This window comes from Anabrus simplex, chromosome 3 (genome assembly GCF_040414725.1).
Source record: "Anabrus simplex isolate iqAnaSimp1 chromosome 3, ASM4041472v1, whole genome shotgun sequence".
NCBI classification, from domain to species: domain Eukaryota; kingdom Metazoa; phylum Arthropoda; class Insecta; order Orthoptera; family Tettigoniidae; genus Anabrus; species Anabrus simplex.
The window spans coordinates 26,015,352-26,034,496 of record NC_090267.1 but is presented as its reverse complement, the minus strand read 5'-3'; the positions used below and the strand labels follow the sequence as shown (position 1 = coordinate 26,034,496).

The 19,145-nt window shown below is 39.3% G+C and overlaps 1 protein-coding gene across 2 annotated transcripts in view; it reads right to left on the bottom strand.

Annotated features, from left to right (window-relative positions):
• Positions 1-19,145, bottom strand: part of Tsf2 (transferrin 2) — a 217,944-nt gene that overhangs the window by 124,004 nt on the left and 74,795 nt on the right. For both annotated transcript variants that reach the window (XM_067144056.2, XM_068226978.1), the window contains exons 8-9: positions 12,940-13,197; positions 162-326 (exon numbers count right to left, since the gene is read on the bottom strand). In XM_067144056.2, coding sequence (XP_067000157.2) covers positions 162-326; positions 12,940-13,197 — 423 coding nt within the window. The remainder of the gene's footprint in view (positions 1-161; positions 327-12,939; positions 13,198-19,145) is intronic.

Here is a 19,145-nt window from a genome sequence, read left to right as displayed (position 1 = left end):
TAAAATGTCTTTACAACCGGGTTCTCACTATATACTGTACTCATCATAACGGACTCCTACTGTATTTTAAAGATATTTCAGGAGAATGATACTGATAAATGATCGACAAATAATGACAAATCAGTCAAAGAGAGAGATATACACTTTTGTAGTGAGCTTACCCTCATTTTGATGCATTTTTCCAGTTCTTCATTAGACGTAACACATAAGGTCATGCGGTTAACGGGGCACCGTCGTACTCCCATTATCATATCCAGTGAGTGTCCCAAGTAATCTGTATAGGTCTGCTGAGGCTCTGGTAATGATGCCAAATCCACTGTTGTATCCTACAAAAATACATAACTGATTACATATACATTCAATACTCTGTGATTAGAAAATAAAAGATATCTGGAATACAAAACTGGAAGAGGTGGATCATTTCAAGTATACAGGATATGTATTCTCCCATGATAGAGTATACTAAATGAAACTGAATTATTAAGTTGCAGCAAAGCTAATGTGAGCTTGCAGAAGAAATCGACTGTATTTCAAAAAGAAGAAGTCTGCTCTGGAACAAAACTACCTTTACAACAGTCTGTTTTCAGGCAGACTTCACTGTACTGGGGGACTTAGGATACCTTATTCAAAAGTTGGAAGTAACAAACATAAAAGCAGTGAGAATGAGTTCTACTTTTGCAGTGCTCTGTTGTTTTCTGTGCACCTCTTTTTGAAATTTTGACCATTTAGCTCATTCACTTTAAAAATACCAGTTAGGTTTTAAATGTCTTTATATAGGTGCGATCTTTCCGATGTCCTTTTTTCCATTAAAATGTTATCATTTAATGTTTTCGTTCTCCTTTCTCTCCATCCATACCTGGTAAACTTCTGGCTATTTTTCTTCCTGAACCATGTGTTTCCTTCTATTAGTTGGTTTCCTGGAGAAATAGTAAATTAAATTTCTTTCAAGGTCCACCTATTCAATACAATAATGTATTAATTTTATTTTACTGTAATCCCACTTCAATACGGAACACAATGAAATTCATAACTATAAGTTCCTGGAAAAAGTCCATTAACCCTAGGTGGACCAAGCTTTTTTTGTAACAAGCTGGACCAATGTCCACCATTATATTTTACCCTTTTGGTTGTATTTACAATTTTTGCATATTAGTTCTTTAAGTGAATTAAGTAAGAAATATTGTATAATAAGAAACAAATACATAATTTAAATACATATTTTAAATTAATTTATGAATGTTAATACTTGAACAAATTCTTACACATCATTCACATCTTCATTCAGCTTCATCCACCTCACTCACACACAGCATATGTTTGTCTTCTGTGTTTTCCAAAATCATACAAGTTGCATTTTCCACAAACAATAGACGTTTTCATTAATTTGTTTAGTTTTCACTTTTGGTGCAACACTCTTTGCTACAGGTATGGCACCCCCCTTTCCCTGATGGCTGCTCCTGATTCTGAGTTGTTTTGATGATTTTCTTCTTGCGGATGGCTTCCAATGACATAATGATATTGTTCTGCAGTCCAATTATGTTTGTAGCACAATGTTCCACATTTGGTTTGATTAGTTGTAACTCCAGTTCCTGTAGACAAAAGCGCCGCCTGTTTTTTTTTTTTTTTTTTTTAATACCAGTCTGGAAAATTCATAAAGTACAGTGTATAAGAATTTATGCATGCAATATCGATTACGGTATAAAATACTGATAGCAACCAACGACGAGTACTGCCCTTAGTATTATACTTCCTGGCCATTTGATCAACGGTGTCAACAGAGCCTTAAAGAATTTTTTTATATTTTTTTATTCATGTTCAGAAACTTTGGCATCCTGATGTGCTGACAGCATGATTAGTTTCTTCTTAGGTTTAGCAATATACAACATTAATGTGACAGATGGTTTTCCAGATGCAGGGTCAGTGAATGCGAACTTGCTTAAGTGCAATTCGTTTCCAGTTATGGTTTTCAGTTTTTCAGGAAAATATTTGTGATTATTTTTCATGGTGCCAACTACAGTAATTTTACACTCATACAGATCTTCAGCAAGTTCGACCGATGTATAGTCTGGCTCCATGGCTAAATCGTTAGCATGCTGGCTTTTGGTCACAGGGGTCCCACGTTCGATTCCCAGGAGGGTCAGGAATTTCAACCGTCATTGGTTAACTTCTCTGGCACGGGGTCTAGGTGTGTGTGTCTTCTTCATCACCATTTCATTCTCATCATGACACGCAGGTCGCCTATGGGGGTCAAATCAAAAGACCTGCGCATGTCCTCGGACACTCCCGGCACTAAAAGCCATATACCATTTCATTTCATTACCGATGTACAGAACCGGTCAGTAGTCACATTTCGACCTGTGTCCTTTATTGGAGCAACAAGCCTTTTGACAAGTTCTCTAGGGACTCTTGATTCATGAGTTGTTACTTCTTGTTTGCAAGCATAAACTTCCATACTATGAACGTATCGATAAGTCACAGTCAGCAAGAAGTCTGATGAGGATCCCATATTTACCTGGTTTTTCTTTCAAAAAGACTTTAAATGGGCATCTATCTCGGCACAGGGAAAGCATTTCATTTATGGTTAGTGTTTTTACCAGCCATACAGTACTTTGGAAATATGTCATTCAAAAGTTGAAGTAAAGGAGCACATTTGTCATTAGATCTCCAAACCTGCCTTGTGTTCTTATCATCAAATCTGATGACAGTTAGAAGTTCAAGTTGCATTTTCCACAAACTGTATTCATGCTGGCTATGTATACTGACCTTCCAAGTTCTTGGGACCATAAGTCATGGTAATCTAGGTTATTGCCATTATTTGCACTCATCAAAATGAGAGTACCTATGAATGCGAGGATTTCAGTTGGACTTGTTTCTTGAACACCCCTTCTCTCTGCTTCCATGTTTGTATGTTCCACAATTTTAGACACAACTTCATCAGCAAAGAACTTTCCAAAGATTCTTGTATTGTGGTTAATTGACCAGTCTGTTTCAGTCCAGACTTTGAACGTATTATATTTGCAAAAGTTCTTCGCATGGGACAAGGCGGATTTGGTACATAAACCCTTCCACTAGGTTCTTGTTGACAGATAAGGTATTAAACATTGCTGGAATACATACAGAAAACGACCTTTTGGTGAAATAAAGCCGGTAGTAAGGAATATGGAATAGGGTGTTATGCATCATGTGGCCATGCGTCAAATCTTTTGAGTTCTTTCTTTCTTTCTTTCTTTCCTTGCTGTCATTTATTCAGAATCAAATGTATGGTCTGCATTGAACTGCCAATTTCTATCCACCTTTATTTAACTCCAAATATGTTAATCCTCCTCGCGTAACATCCATCGTCCTTCAAGATTCTTTGAACAGAATAACTTTCTTCTAGCATCTTACTTCGCATCGGCATTTATTTCAAGTTTATAAACATCTTGAGAAGACAATGTTACGGTACTGTAATTTCAATTGATCTCTGAATGAACAGCAGCATTGCTTGAAAACTAACCTTTTTCGATTTCCATGACCAACAACTTAAGGATTACTTTTACAACTTGTTACTTTTATACGGCACACTGGATCTTTTTATGGATCTCTATTTTTTAAATTAATGTAGCGCATCTCTGGATTCTTAAGCCTCCACGCGCAACAATTACCTTCCTTCAAGTTCCAAAAAATTGAAGAACCTTTCCAGCATCCATGTGTTTTTAGTCTACGAATATCTTAAAAAACGACGTAACTTCATCTCAGTTGTTCTTCGAATATACAGCAGCAAATTTAAGAAGCCAGCATATGTTGAATTTCTTGACCCACAACTGAAAATTTCCGTTCCTATCAACTTCTTAATGCTATACGGCGCACTGGTCTTTAATCGTCAATAAACAACATGACTTCGGCTCAGTGGTTCTTCAATTGGATACCTGCATCTTAAAGGAGCCAGCATATTCTAATCTCCTTATCCAGCAACTCAAGGATTCCTATCTATAACATCTTTTTAATATGCATTGGACGTTTTATGAATCTCTTTCAGAGAGTTATTTTTTAACATATTGCTGCACAATATCTCACATGGTATGTACTTTTACGAGACCTTACGTGTCTATACATTGCTTAATTTCTTCAGTATTTGTGTTTTAATTTTGCTTTAGGCTGACGATGACCTAGTACTAGGTCAAAACTAGTCCCTAATCATTTATGTAATTTAAACGCTTTACATTTTGTATTGAAAAGGTGGACCCAAGTATCCTAGGTCCCCTTCTTTTTGCGCTGTTTATTGATGACCTAATCAATACTGTTTCTCATCATTCACGTGAAATCCTTCTCTTTGCAGATGATTGTAAAATCTTCAAGCAGATCGATTATCCCACAGATAAAATCCAACTGTGAAGTGCACTTGATTCACTGTTAGGTTGGTGTACTACATGGTGTCTAAAACCTCATCCCTCCAAGTGTTCCACCATTTCATTCACACTTCGTAATTCCCCCGTTCTACAAGAACATCACCTACTGAACCAACCGATTGCAATTGTTGACAATCAAAAAGACTCAAGAGTTCATTTTCACAGTAAATTGTTGTTTCTCTCGCACATAAACAGAGTCACCTCACGTGCAATGTCACTCCTTGGTTTACTCTACAGGTTTTCTGACATCACAGATGTAAATGCCCTCAGAGCATTCTACGTTTCCTGTATCTCACCGACTGTTGAACACGCCTCTACAGTCTGGTCCATTTCTGCTTCTTCAAATCTCAGCCACCTTGACCGTGTTCAATCCTTTATCTGTGCTATCGCCACAGCCAGGGTCCCTGCCTGTCGCAACTCAAGTGTTTGGGAAACTGAAACTCAAAACTCTTTCTGCTCGGAGGAAAGTAGCCGACCTAAAGCTGCTATACAAAGCAGGTAATAGTCTATTCAGGTCCCCAGATTTAGTTTCCTTATTCTCCCTCCACATCCTATCCCGTAGTACCAGAAAGAAGACCCTATTCCATATTCCTTACTACCGGCTTTATTTCACCAAAAGGTCGTTTTCTGTATGTATTCCAGCAATGTTTAATACCTTATCTGTCAACAAGAACCTAGACAGCACCTTTCATTTCCTTCCTTCTGTCATGATATTTATCACATATTAATTTTCCTTCTTGTTCTTTTTCTGTTTCTTCTCTTATATTTACTGTAAATGTATTTTCCTTTTGTTAATGTCGTTATTTTTAAAAATTATTTTATGCCCACATTGAAGCACTTTAATCAATCCACATACATTTAAATCTTAAGAGTATCAACTACAAATTTGGCTTATGTTTCTTCTTCTGCTCCGAGGACTTCTTCATTCTTTCCGACCTGGCTGACCTTTCTTTGTCCAGTTTGGTGTACTGTTTGCATGTATAAGTTTTTAGTTTAAGTCCTCTGTTTCTCAGGATCCTCTTCTCTTCTCGGTCTTCAATTTGCTGCATTGTCAAGAATTGTCTTCTAAATAATCTTGGCTTTCTTTGAACCACTTATTCTTGGTTTTACTTTTCCAAAGATAATTGAAATAGTCGAAAAGATATTTCAGAACTCTGATTTCTGGTAGTCTTGATATGTGGCAGAAAAACGCAACCCTCCTTTTCTGCATTGTATCTATTATTCACTCAGTTTCCTGGTATAAAACTTCAGTAGGTAATAATCACCATTGTCCATCTACTTGGTGTTTTTTGTTTATGATTGTTCTAAGGATTCTTCTTTCTGTCTTCTGTAATTTATTTGTTGATTTGGGAAACACACTTCTCATCCATCGGGCACGGTTCTCCATACCCCGTTCGAACGGTGTCAGCTTACAATGACGTTCCATGTTACACCTGTCACATGCAGAGCCACTGCTCACAAGGTCTCCTATACAACTGCTGCTGGCACAGGTGGCGTGTGGTGCGCACACAACACACCTGAGCATCAGTGCTCTGCTATCGCATGACATTTGCTCAGTCAGTGTACTTCTCCACTTCCAGTTTGCGGAGCATACACTTGGAACAGATCTCGTGTTACTGTCTCAAACTGTATCCTTGCTATGAGCATCCTGTGTAAGAGAGAGAGAATGGAGAGAGATATACAAGTTTTTTTTCCCAACTTGCTTTATGTTGCACCGACACAGATAGCTCTTATGGCGACAATGGGATAGGAAAGACCTAGGAGTGGGAAGGAAGCGGCCGTGGCCTTGATTAAGATGCAGCCCCAGCATATGCCTGGTGTGAAAACGGGAAACCATGGAAACCCATCTTCAGGGCTGCCGACAGTGGGGTTTGAACCCACTATCTCCCGGATGCAAACTCCGTCTAATGACGGAATATATGATGTATTGAATAGGAGGATACTCTCATTTTTCGCCATTGTAAACTCACAGCTGCGCGCCCCTAACCGCACGGCCAACTTGCCCAGTACAAGTTTTTTACTGAACCCACAACCCTTACTCAGCTGCTACCATACCCAAAGGAACTAGGCAAGAACCAGATATCGCTGATCAGAAATCAATACAAACTAAGGCCATAAAATACAGCAGAGATATCAGCACGCAGCGAATATCAGTGGGAAACAAACTTAGGTGCGAAGATTTCAGCCAAAGGCAGCAAACATCAAACCGTAATTTGAACCCGCTTTACTTACACTAAAAATTATTTCTAGCGAAACAACAATCTACTAAATGATATACAGAAATAGAAAAAACAGAGTTTATCGAGATTAAACAAGAAAGAAAATAATAATCAGGCTCATAAACACACACTATTTGCCAAAAGAAAACGGTAGAACATAGAACACAAACACTTACAAATTATCATGGCAACTAGACGGCACACATTCATTTCAATACCTCAACATTTGCTCATCCTGGAAGATAGCAACAACTTTTCCATTCTTCCCATCATCACATACGTAACGGGGGCAGATGCACTTACTTATCATAACCCGTGCAGACAAATACAATGCCTGAGGGTCCAGCTACATAATTGTGTGTTAAGCGGACTCACGCAAAGACTCTCCTGCAACAAAAAACAACACAACACGAGACTCTCAGGAGACAATAATCAATCGTATGGCTTCAGCTACCGTGTGCAGACATTTTATACGATGAATCCACCACTTTTCCAACTGGATAGAGTCGAAGGAAAGTCTTCCAATGTGGACACCAGGAGAAGTGGACAGTATGGAAAGCCCTTAACAGACTCCGTACAGAAGTCGGCAGAACCAAAGTAAACTTGCGGAAGTGGGGCTTCTCAAGTGATTCATCACTTTGTGATTGCGGAGAGCAGCAGACGATCCAACATCTATGTCAGTATGTTTTATGTCCTTCAATGTGCACTATGAAAGACTTGATTGCAGCCTCCCCCAACGCTATTGACGTCGCCCAATACTGGGCAAGCATCATCTAGCTCTCGAATATTGTTGCTCTATCTGTGATTGTATAATAGACTTGTATATTTGTATAGTAGGAATGTAGACATCTTGTTGCTTTTTGTTAAATATCTGTAAGTAAAGTTGATACTTCTGACACGAATAAAGAAGATTTTATACGATGCCATCTGGCTGTCGGCTCGTCAATTTCGACGATAATAATCATTACCATCATCATTTTTGACATGAATAAAGAAGAAAGAAGATTTTATACGATGCCATCTGGCTGTCGGCTCATCAATTTCGACGATAATCATTATCATCATCATTTTACAGTTTCCCGGGTACTGTTGGCGAGCCTTTTCCATTCTGTCTTATTCAGATACGTTCTGTTGTTAATGACGTCTTCCAGTGTCCTTTCCCAATCTGCAATGTCCATCTTTACGATGTCCATCCAGTGGGTTCTTGGTCTTCCCAACATCCGTTTTCTTGCCACATGCCTCTCCAAGTTAACATAACCTGTTCTTGTTGGTCCCATCATCATTATATACCCAAACCACCTCAATCTGGACATGCTGACCCAATCTAACAAGGATGCCTCAATCCCAGCTTCCTTTCTAACCACATCACTCCTTAATTGTCCAGTTTTGTTTTTTGAATTGTGGACCTAAGGAACTTCATCTCAGATGCCTGCAACGTCGATGAGTCCTTCTTAGTGAGGTTCCAATACCATAGGTTAAGATTAGTATGAAGTACTGATTGAACATCATCAGCTTTGATTTTGTTGGTACTTTGGGATCCCAGAGGAGTGTTCGTACTGCTGGTAAAAGTGAGACCGCTTCTGCACTCTATTTGCCACCTCCTTTGTGGCTAGTGTACCTCGAGATATTAAACTGTCAAGATATGTAAAGTTTTCCACACTTTCTAGTGGATGATTTCCTAGCATGATGTTTGCTTGTCATCCCTCTCTGTTTATTGTCATCACAACTGTTTTGGGTCCGCTTATCTTGAGATTGAATTCCTGGAACTTAACCTTCCATTCACTGAGTCTCAACTGTACTTTTTCCTCAGTTTCCCTCCAGATCATAACATCATCGACAAAAGCCATTGCAGTTAGTTCACCACAGGTTTTCTTGATGTTCTTCATTATGTCATCCATGATAGTGACAAACAATAATCAGGATAGTGCACTGCCTTGCTGGACTCCACTTTTGGTCTGGAACCAGGATGAATGTCCGTCACCCAATCACACACAGCTGGTACAGTACTCATACAGCATCTGAACTTTCCTCACCAGTCCCTCTGGCACATTCCTTTTTCTCTGGCATTCCCATATCTTCTCACATGCAATGCTGCCGTATGCCTGCTCAATGTCAAGGGAAAGAATAAACAGATCTTTGTCTTTTTCCCAATATTTCTCCATTAACATATGGACACTGAAGATTAGGACTGTTGTGGATCTGTTAGGCCTGAAGCCATACTGTTCCTCTTATAACTGTGGCCAGATAATAACAACCAAAATTATAAAATATGGAACCAGAAAAGAAACACACAGAGATAACATGTGAGAATAACAAATGAATGCAAAAGCAAATGAATCAGGACAAAACCACCCTCCTTGGAGTGGGAATAAACATCATCATTTACATCCATAAGCCAAAAACCAAAGTAAAACACAGGTGCAAAACAACATGCACCCACAGAAGTTCAAGGATATAATGTTACAGCGGCCAACACGCATAATGCAGAACCCACGTCTCACCTAGGATATATACACAATAAAATCTTACCATCACTCAAAAGACCGATGCCAAATTTAATTCTTATTTAATTTATTTTCCGGGTTGAACCGTGTTGTACTTGTACGCATATCACATACAGTTTGCCGACGTTTCGAATACATTGCAGTATTCTTTGTCAAGGCGACTGAAATACCCCTACTCGATCCGAGGTAATCAGTCTCCCAGGCAGAAATTACACTACTAGAGTGGCCTTGATCTTGGCCTTTTATATCCTAGCCTATTTGGCTGACATAAGCCCTGGCTGTCTCGCGAGGCTTCTGGAAAGTTTATGGAGAGTTTATGTCACAGCCAGGTAGTGACATAAACTTTCCAGAAGCCTCGCGAGACAGCCAGGGCTTACGTCAGCCAGATAGGCTAGGATATAAAAGGCCAAGATCAAGGCCACTCTAGTAGTGTAATTTCTGCCTGGGAGACTGATTACCTCGGATCGAGTAGGGGTATTTCAGTCGCCTTGACAAAGAATACTGCAATGTATTCGAAACGTCGGCAAACTGTATGTGATATGCGTACAAGTACAACACGGTTCAACCCGGAAAATAAATTAAATAATTCTTCACACCGTGGAAGCTTCACTTCTAAAATTTAATTCTTCTTCATCACCATCATCATCATCTACTATTTCACCTCGAAAGGAACAGTGCCATTCTTATTCAAGGCATGAAACCGAGATAATTAAACAACGGGCCCATATACTGTAATAACATAACCATCTCTGCCGAAGAGAGTGAAAAATAGCACCTTAGCCTTCTCTGTCACAATGAATAAGATAGCAGCATGAACATTAAAGTTGGGATATATCTCCCCCAATACAAAGGTTCATAATGATCAAGCAACCATACAGGCATACTCTCAAAATTAAATTGAATGACGTTCCAATACATGGAGGGCTTGTTTAAAAATAGAAACAATATAATTGAAACGACTTCAAAGTGACATGAGGAAACAAGCCACAAAAATACAGCCCTGATAAAAGACGTAGAATCAAATTTAATAAACATTACCTGTGTTGTTACGATAAATGGTAAAAAACCATACTGTAGCCTAACCTTATACTGTACATTGCTAGCTATAGTTGTCCGTATATAGGCAATATTACGCTTCTTTTACTGCAGTGTAATGTAATAATTATATAACATAACTTCAATAAATTGCTTATGTTATCTCATCTCGTTCGTATTTTACTGATGTCTGATTACTCTGATATCTCGGATATATTTTCTGATGATGAAAATGATTAATTTTGTCAGGCTCCCCGTGTGTTCTGTGAAAGAGGAAATCCAATGAGAGAATTGAGTGATAAGAAGTTTAAACTGAGGGATCGCTTGGGAAAAGATACCGTGGAACAGCTAGAACTCAGGTTGCGCGATATTCTAGTTAAACCTACCAAGAGAAACAAACCTTTGTCTCCAATGCACATGTTATTACTAACTTTGAGATACTTTGCCACATAAAATTTTCAGTTAGTCGCTGGTAATTTACTGCATGTAGACGAAATGACAGTCTGCAGAGCCATTAATCGTGTATCTAATCTTACTGCTACACTGAAACACGAGTTTATCAAAATGCCTTCCGAACAAATTGACGTGAGGAAAATCATGCGTGATTTTTTTCGATGTACAACACTCCATGGTGTTCTAGGCGCTATAGATTGTGATAACGCAGAAGTTTATAGGAATCGTCATGAGTGGTTATCGTTGAATGTTCAAGTTATTTGTGATGCTCGGCTCAGGTCCCTAAATATCGTAGCAAGATGGCTCACGATAGCAATATCTTCATTAATTTATGAGTGCATGCTCAGTTAGAAACAGGAGACATTCCAGAAGGCATAGGCCTACTCCTGGGAGACAATGGCTATCAGTGTTGTCGTTACCTGCTAACTCCAGTACTTCATGCCAAAACAGCTGCAGAGTGAGCTTATAATCGAGCCCATAAAGCAACAAGGCCAGCAATAGAAAGAACATTTGGGGTTGTGTAAAGACGGTTCACTTGTCTCAATATGGGGCTAAAAGTGAAGTTACCTCGTGTTATTTTTATTTTTTTTTAGAACTGGCTTTACGTCGCACCAACACAGATAGGTCTTATGGCGATGATGGGATAGGAAAAGCCTAGGAGTGGGAAGGAAGCAGCCATGGCCTTAATTAAGGTACAGCACCAGCATTTGCCTGCTGTGAAAATGGGAAACCATGGAAAACTATCCTCTGGGCTGCCGACAGTGGGGCTCGAACCCACCATCTCCCGGATTCAAGCTCACAGTTGTGCGCCCCTAACCGCACGGCCAACTCGCCGGGTACGATTTCAACTAGGGCATTCTTGCACTCCTTGGAAAAATTAGAACGGTCCTTTTTCTGCTTCATTTCAGTCATTTTTTCTTTCCTTCGCTTGGCACACACAATAGGAAGGGAAAAGAGATTTACACTGCTCAACGTGACTCGCGATACTCAGCTTTTTCCTACGCTGTTGCCAAGTGTTCACATATGAACTGGGATTAAAACTGAACTTTGATTAGTTTATCTTAGATCATTAAAAGAACAACTCGCCATCATCCCTACAGGACGCGATCACCACGACGCGGCAACCACCCTTTGGGCACTCTCAGCATGGCCACGCCTGGACCCTGCCCAAAAGAAGTATTTCTTCAACAGGGCCAACCTGCTGTATCTGGCCCTGGCCCAGGGGTGGGACGTGGCAGTCCAGGTAGACCGGGCAACCGGCGATCAGGTCGCCGTCTTACCAGAAGGATTCACCTACACACCAACCCAGCGCCAGCCCGCGGTCACCCGCGGAGCCATCACTACTCGGCAAGGACGAGGACGCGGACGTCGCGGGGCGTCTGGGAAATCAGCAGCCAAGACGTAACGCCGCCACTGTCAGCTGGGCGTCGGACCTCGCCCCGGCGGCCCATGCGACAGACCACTCTTCATTCCCTCACCAGGTCCTTGACGGGCCTGCCGGACACATTCAACACCAGGGTTTGATTATGTTCTTGTAATTTTCTTGTTTTTATTATTGTATTTTATGTGAAAATTATGTTGTGAGCAGGCTTGCCTGTATACGTCACCTTGTAATTTTTTAAATAAAGAAGCACGGAGGGAGGGCACCCTTCAGGGACTCCCTCGCTGCCTCTCTCGCGGCTAACGCCCGTGCTGCCTCTCGTACACGCGAGAACCCGAATCCTATATAAGGAGCCGGGACTGGCAGCTCGGGGTCAGTTGGTCGAGAGAGAGGTTCAGCAACTTTGTATGTACTGAAGTCCAACACATCATGGATAGAAATAGGGAAAGAGAAACCAAAAAAACTTTTAAAAAAGGAACATTCACCAAATGTTAGGATTACCTGAAGAAGAACTAGAAGGACCTGAAGATGTGCCTACTGCAACAGAAGAAAAGAGCAGGAGAAACCAAGAATAGATGCCGTGTATGCCAGCGATATATCCGTGAAGAACATGACACCGGTCTGATCTTAGATCATTTTCTGAACTTAGATTAAAACTGATCTCCATTCAATGATGTTTATACAATCAGCCCTTAGTCTCTCTTCTGAGTTTTGGGTGTGCTGCTTTTTTTATTTATTGTTTTGCATTGAAGACGGTCAATGAGTGTGTAACTGTATTCATTAACAACCTATTATAATACAGGCAGTTTTCAGCTGTTCATGTACATTGTCCATTCTCCAATGGCAAAATTTACCTACAGAGGTACAGGAGAAGATTTTCCTATCACTGAACCCAAAACTAAATGACATTATTCAGTCCTTATTGAAAAATGTGCAATTTAAGAAGTAAATTACCTTACCTGGAACATTAAGTTGTGGTGGATTCCAAAGATAGGTGCAGATTGGAAGAGACGGAACTGTTCATACACACCAGGTTTCGGAGACACAGATGAATCATTGTACTCATTATTGTTGACATTGTAGTTGACATTGTAGTTATTGTTATTATTGTTGTCATTATCGTTGTTGTTGTTGATGAGGAATAAATCATTATCATAAGAAGCAGTCGAATTCTCTCTTGAAATTTCCTGATGGCCACCATATAGCTGAACCGCTTTCTGGAAAAGAAAATGGTTTTAACTTCATTAAATCTTTCTATGCATTTAACCCTGGAGAGGGCGCATCATGGTCTTTTCGACTGGTTTCAGAGATAAATGTTTTTAGTTCTTAACGTAGTGGACAGCTAGCTTCTATCCCCTCAGTACCTTTCCTTGGACTTGTCCACTATTAGTATGTGTAAAAAATTCACCACTCATACTCCTCAGTTTCAGCCTGAGTGCATTGTTCGATGGACCCGGTCTAAAACTCCTGGTGCGCCCCATGACGTATGGGTGTTTATGAGTGTTTTATTTGATGTTTTCAGTTAATATAGTGAGAATGTGTCAGTTTTGTATCATTTTCATGTAAAATAGTGCCTTTGTATGTACTGAAGTCCAACACATCATGGATAGAAATAGGGAAAGAGAAACCAAAAAAACTTTTAAAAAAGGAACATTCACCAAATGTTAGGATTACCTGAAGAAGAACTAGAAGGACCTGAAGATGTGCCTACTGCAACAGAAGAAAAGAGCAGGAGAAACCAAGAATAGATGCCGTGTATGCCAGCGATATATCCGTGAAGAACACTCGGCAGTGACGTGTTCGCTTCGGTACGAAAAGTCAAGAAGCAAGTGATGACGCAGAATGGACTTCAATTGTTTAACATTCAAGTTTTATATTGTTAAAATACCTTTCAACATTATTTACCAGTTGGTTCGAAATTATTTACTAGTTTTGTAACATTAATAATAGTATTTGCATAATTTGTGCTAGTTTTTCCAGATCCGGTCTAAAACATTGTGCACGCCTCCTCACGGGGTTATTTTTACGTGCCTTCTCCAGGGTTAAAAAGATTTAAACAGACAAAATAACTTTCTCAGATTGCCACCACAGAATTACTACAACCTACTTTACCATCATTGCTATCATCATTTTCCCACTCTAGCTTCCCATGTGTGGCTTATGAGTGCTCTTCGTTTCAGTCTTACCCTAAATCACTCCTCAATTACCAGTCAATTATACTGCGCGACATGAATGATGACGGCCCAGTTTAGTGAGGTTCTGAGCGGTTTTGTCATTACTCCGCAGAAAGCCACTCAGCTCGCTTAACGTTTTGAGGTTGTGATGGCAAGGTAACTACTCAATGTAAAGTTTATAGGAAGTGAAACATTGTTATTTCGCGACAATAACTGTAAATCCATGTGTTAAATCATGGAAGATGAACAGCATAAACGTAAGGTTCTACATAAGCAAGCTAGAGAGCAAGTGTTTAATGTATATAAGTACTTTAACCCTTTGGATGCCGACCCATAATAGGTCATCATATGCATAGAATACCAGGCATGTTTCAATGGATTTTGCATCAATGTATTAAAAATTTAATTTACGTCTCATTTTAAAATATATGGAGGTAAAATTTGGTATATGGTCTTGATATACTCCAAGGAATATAAACATATGACTTGCATTTAAAAAAAACCAAAATTCTGTGGAATATTGTGCACAAAAATATAACTAATTTTTTATTTAAAAAAGGAAAAACATAATTTGAAATGAATTAGCACATTTTACACTAAATCCAAAGAGACAAAATTATGATATTTAATCTTAGCTCTTATCCGGGATCATATATACCAATTTATATTGTTAATGTAAGTCTACTTTCCAATTTATAAACTAATTTCCAAAAACACTGAACAAGTGGAGAGAAAACACGAACAGTGTAACCTGTCAACGATTGGATATTTTATGAATTTTGGGAGAGTAATAGTAATCATTTGAGAGAACTGTGTCTAGTAGCAATATTTGGTACTACAAAACAGTTCAGAAGATCAGAACTCACAAAATCAACTAACAGTGTCAGGAATGAAAGTGTAAAGAACAAATTGAAATATTCTATGGGTGGAGCTTCAGGTTGAGGTAGGCCTACTTGTTTTGTCCCTGGGATAAAAATTGATAAAAATTGTGGGGTTGGACAACTTTACTTTCAGGGAATATGCATTGAGTCCAAGAATCATCTAATTCACTGTCACTGTCATTTTCATTAGCATTGTACCATAACACTTTGACATTGCACGAAATGTTGTAAACCCATTAGCCAATGGCACAGCTCCATCATTCTCTGGTGTGCTATCTGAAGACCCCAAAAACATCATAATCACCACTTTCGCTAAAATTAGAATCGCTTACATCCTCAAAGCAACCCAAAAGTTCCTCAATTTCTTCTCCCAAATTAGGCCTACATGACGACATGCCTTGTTGTGATAAATGTTCTATTTACAACTTCACTACAACCTAAATAAATTGCTAAGTAACTATAACTACAGTAGAAATAATAATAAACTTAACATATTACAATAAATAACTCAAATGCGTCAATTAGAATGTAAAATTATTGAAAACAAATTACAACCCACGGACATAAACAAACAAGGAGGCTCATATTGGATCATAGACGCCAAGCGCTCACAGATCATACAGTCAAAATCGACGAGTAAACTAGCAAAAATGAAGCTATGTCAGTGCCATCCAATGACATAAAGAGGAATTACTAACATTCTACCTTCTTTCTACTAGATTTGTGGCGCAATTTAGTGCCTTACTGCATAAGTACACCACTTATAAGAGGGTGCCGATTGAATCGGCATCCTGGCGTTTTTCGTACAGAATGTAAGTGCCGATGCATCGGCATCTTGGCACTGTAAGAGTTAAGCAAGAATCATATCCTGGCATGCCGATTCAGGACGTTACCAAGTCACAGGAATGAACAGCTGAAGCGTGTGGTATTAGCCTTAGAAATGTACAGAAAATCATTCAGGAAAGTAAATGTTCATTAGAAGCAAGTGGTAGCATACTATTACGGTACCAGATAAACATCACAAACGTGAAAAGACAGTGACGAATTCAGATGGTTTTAATCAAGACGTTCTTAGGCGCAAAATACGGGCGTATGCTGCAGATGAATTTCCAACGGCAAAGAAATTCGTGAAGGCTAAGGAGGAAGAAAAATCTGTATGATTCAAGGGAAGTACTATGTCAATGCTACATATTTTAAAGGGTATGGGTTTCAGATACATGACGTGTAATGACAGAAGAAAGTTCCTTATGGAACGTTCTGATATCGTTGCTGCAAGGGCCATGTTCTTGAGGACAATGCATCAAATTAGGCAAGAAGGAAAGGCAAAATGTATTACTTAGATGAAACTTGGGTAAATCAGAACCATACCAGAAGTACTTGCTGGAAATCGAATGATGATCGAATGGGAGGTCTGAAAGTTCCGACTGGTAAGGGCGGTCGTTTAATAATTTAATAATTGAAAGTGTTTTATCTCCATACGCAAAGGAAGACAAAACTTTTATCCATGCAATTTTACAAACTCTAAGAATAGCAGCTGAAGTGTACAACTGTGAATAAGACTTAAATACGGAAGTTAGTCGATGTATTGACCACCAAGCAAGAACGAATGTTCATGTGCATGAAGTGTTTTTATATATTGTTTTTATCTTGTACATATATATAAGTTAGTTTAGGAAAAGACGTGTTTTATACACTAGTTTTAAGACCTTCAACATTTTAGACATACAGCTGCAATATTGTACAGAATGACATATACGCCAGTTCACGCTAAGACGTGCCCCATTTGTATGTAACTAAATGTACATCATCATCATATGGCATTCCTTCAACACCACAATCTTAATGAAAGCTTCATTATATAAATATGTATGTATGGTTCAGCTGAAGATGACCTTGAATATGAGGTCGAAACCGGTCCTGTAGTTTAATATATACAATAAATAAGTATTGATTGGTGGAAATCCTCTCCTATTTTTAATTGTGCAATTGTCAATACGGAAATGAAGATTATAGATTACGTTTAATAATTTGTCACGCTGGTTCTGCTGTTTCTGGATTCATTCCTCAAAGCAAATTAGTGTTTAGGTCCAAAAGTAACAGTAACGGTGACTATCATAGTGAAATGAATGCAGTGAAGTTTACTTAGTGGTTCAATGTACAGTTTTTACCATGTTTAGCTCCAGTGTCCGCTATTGTGATGGATAATGCTTGCTATTACTCAGTTACAAGGGATAAGGCGCCAAGTAGAAACAGTAAGAAGGCTGAAATGGTAGCATGGCTATCCAGTAAGTCAATTCCACACTCTGCTTCACAGATACGTGCAGAGTTGTTGCAATTGGTTAAAATGCATACGAACTTGATGCTGTCGTTCATGAGCATGGCCATAGGGTTGTGCGCTTGCCGCCGTATCATTGCCAGTACAATCCGATAGAACTTGTATGCTCACAAAGCTATTGAAAGTATTACGACAAAGGCATCGGCAGACTGTGTTTGGCATGCTGAAACCATTCAAGATGATGACTTCAAATGGGAGATTATTATAGACGTCTTGGAACCGGTAATCATCAACCTGTAAGAATCTTCATCGGATGCACATACGAGTGATGGAGAGGAGGACAGGGAATAATAAAGGAGGTATTGTGGAGTTATAATCTCTGACACTGTATCGAGACACGAGAATCCATTATTTACAGAGTTTTTCCATCAGGTCAGGTGCACCCTGCTACGTTATGCGACAGTAGACAGTACTACCTGCAACTGCTTGGCCGAGGGTTGAGCGGCCGTTACCAAACCTGACAAACTAAGGGAGAACCAACGGCTATGGGTAAAGGAGTTTACCCTTAGGGGCTTGTTGAAGACTTTGTGCAGGAAATGACATATAAATTCAACAGGAAGCTGCTGCCTTGCAAATGTGGCATGGGACTGCTAAAGGCTAATGGAGATAACGCCGGCAGAAAATCTTCTCTAACGTTAGGCCTAGCAAGTCAGTTGGAGAGTAATTTCAATCGCTTTCAAAACAAATACAAGCCTCGGATCGAAGAACTCAAGACAAGAAAGTGTGTATGACGGCTTACAGCCTGAAGCTTCACCAGTTACAAAACCTAAATCAAGACCCGGTTGCCAGATTGGAATCTTGAATATACCGTATTTTTAAAAAAAATTTGGGGCACGAAATTGGAGTGCGGGTTTTATTTGCATCAATGTTGGCATTATTTTTTCAAAATCAGCCTTCCTAAATTTAGGGTGCGGGATTTTTCGGTGGTGGGTATTATTCACGTAAATACGGTATTAACACTGACAAATAAAACTGAAGATATAGTTGACATGATGGAAAGGAGGAAAATTCTTATCATGGGGATGAGTGAAAGCAAATGGAAAGCAACAGCAATAAGACACCTCAGTCTAGATTATAAACTATACAGGTCTGGAAACAACTTGGAGTCAAGAAATAGAGTGGGCTTTATACTTCATAAAGATAATTAAAATGTCAGTAAATTGAAATGGAGACAAACATCACACAACCCAGGTCTATGCTCCACAATCAGGATATTCAAATGAAGAAAAAGAAGCCTTCCTGTCCAACATGGAAGAACATATGGACTGTGAACATTTGATAGTAATGTGAGATTTTAATGCTCAGGTTGGATCAGACAGACTGGGCTATGAATCCTCCCTGGGTCCTCATGGAATGGGGAATAGGACAAGAGGGTGAACATCTTCTAGATCCTTGTATGAGAAACTACATGGCTGTAAGTAACACTTGGTTCAAGAAAAGGGACACGCATAAAGTCACAAGATATAGTTGGGATGATCAATATGGAACTGTGATTGATTATATACTCGCCGACCAAGAAGTTTGGAAGATTGTAAATGATGTCAAAGTAATTCCTAGTAAAACTTTGGATGGAGACCACAGGCTGTTGATTGCAGATATCTCGAAGAGAAGACCTCCTAAAGTCTACAACAAAAGAACACCAAAAATAAAAACTTGGAGATTTTCTGAACCAAGACTGAAGGAAATGTTTCGGGAAAATGTTTGGAAGATGTTACCAAAAGAAGATCTGAGATCTGCAAATAAGGAATGGCATAACCTGAGGAGGGTATTGGTGA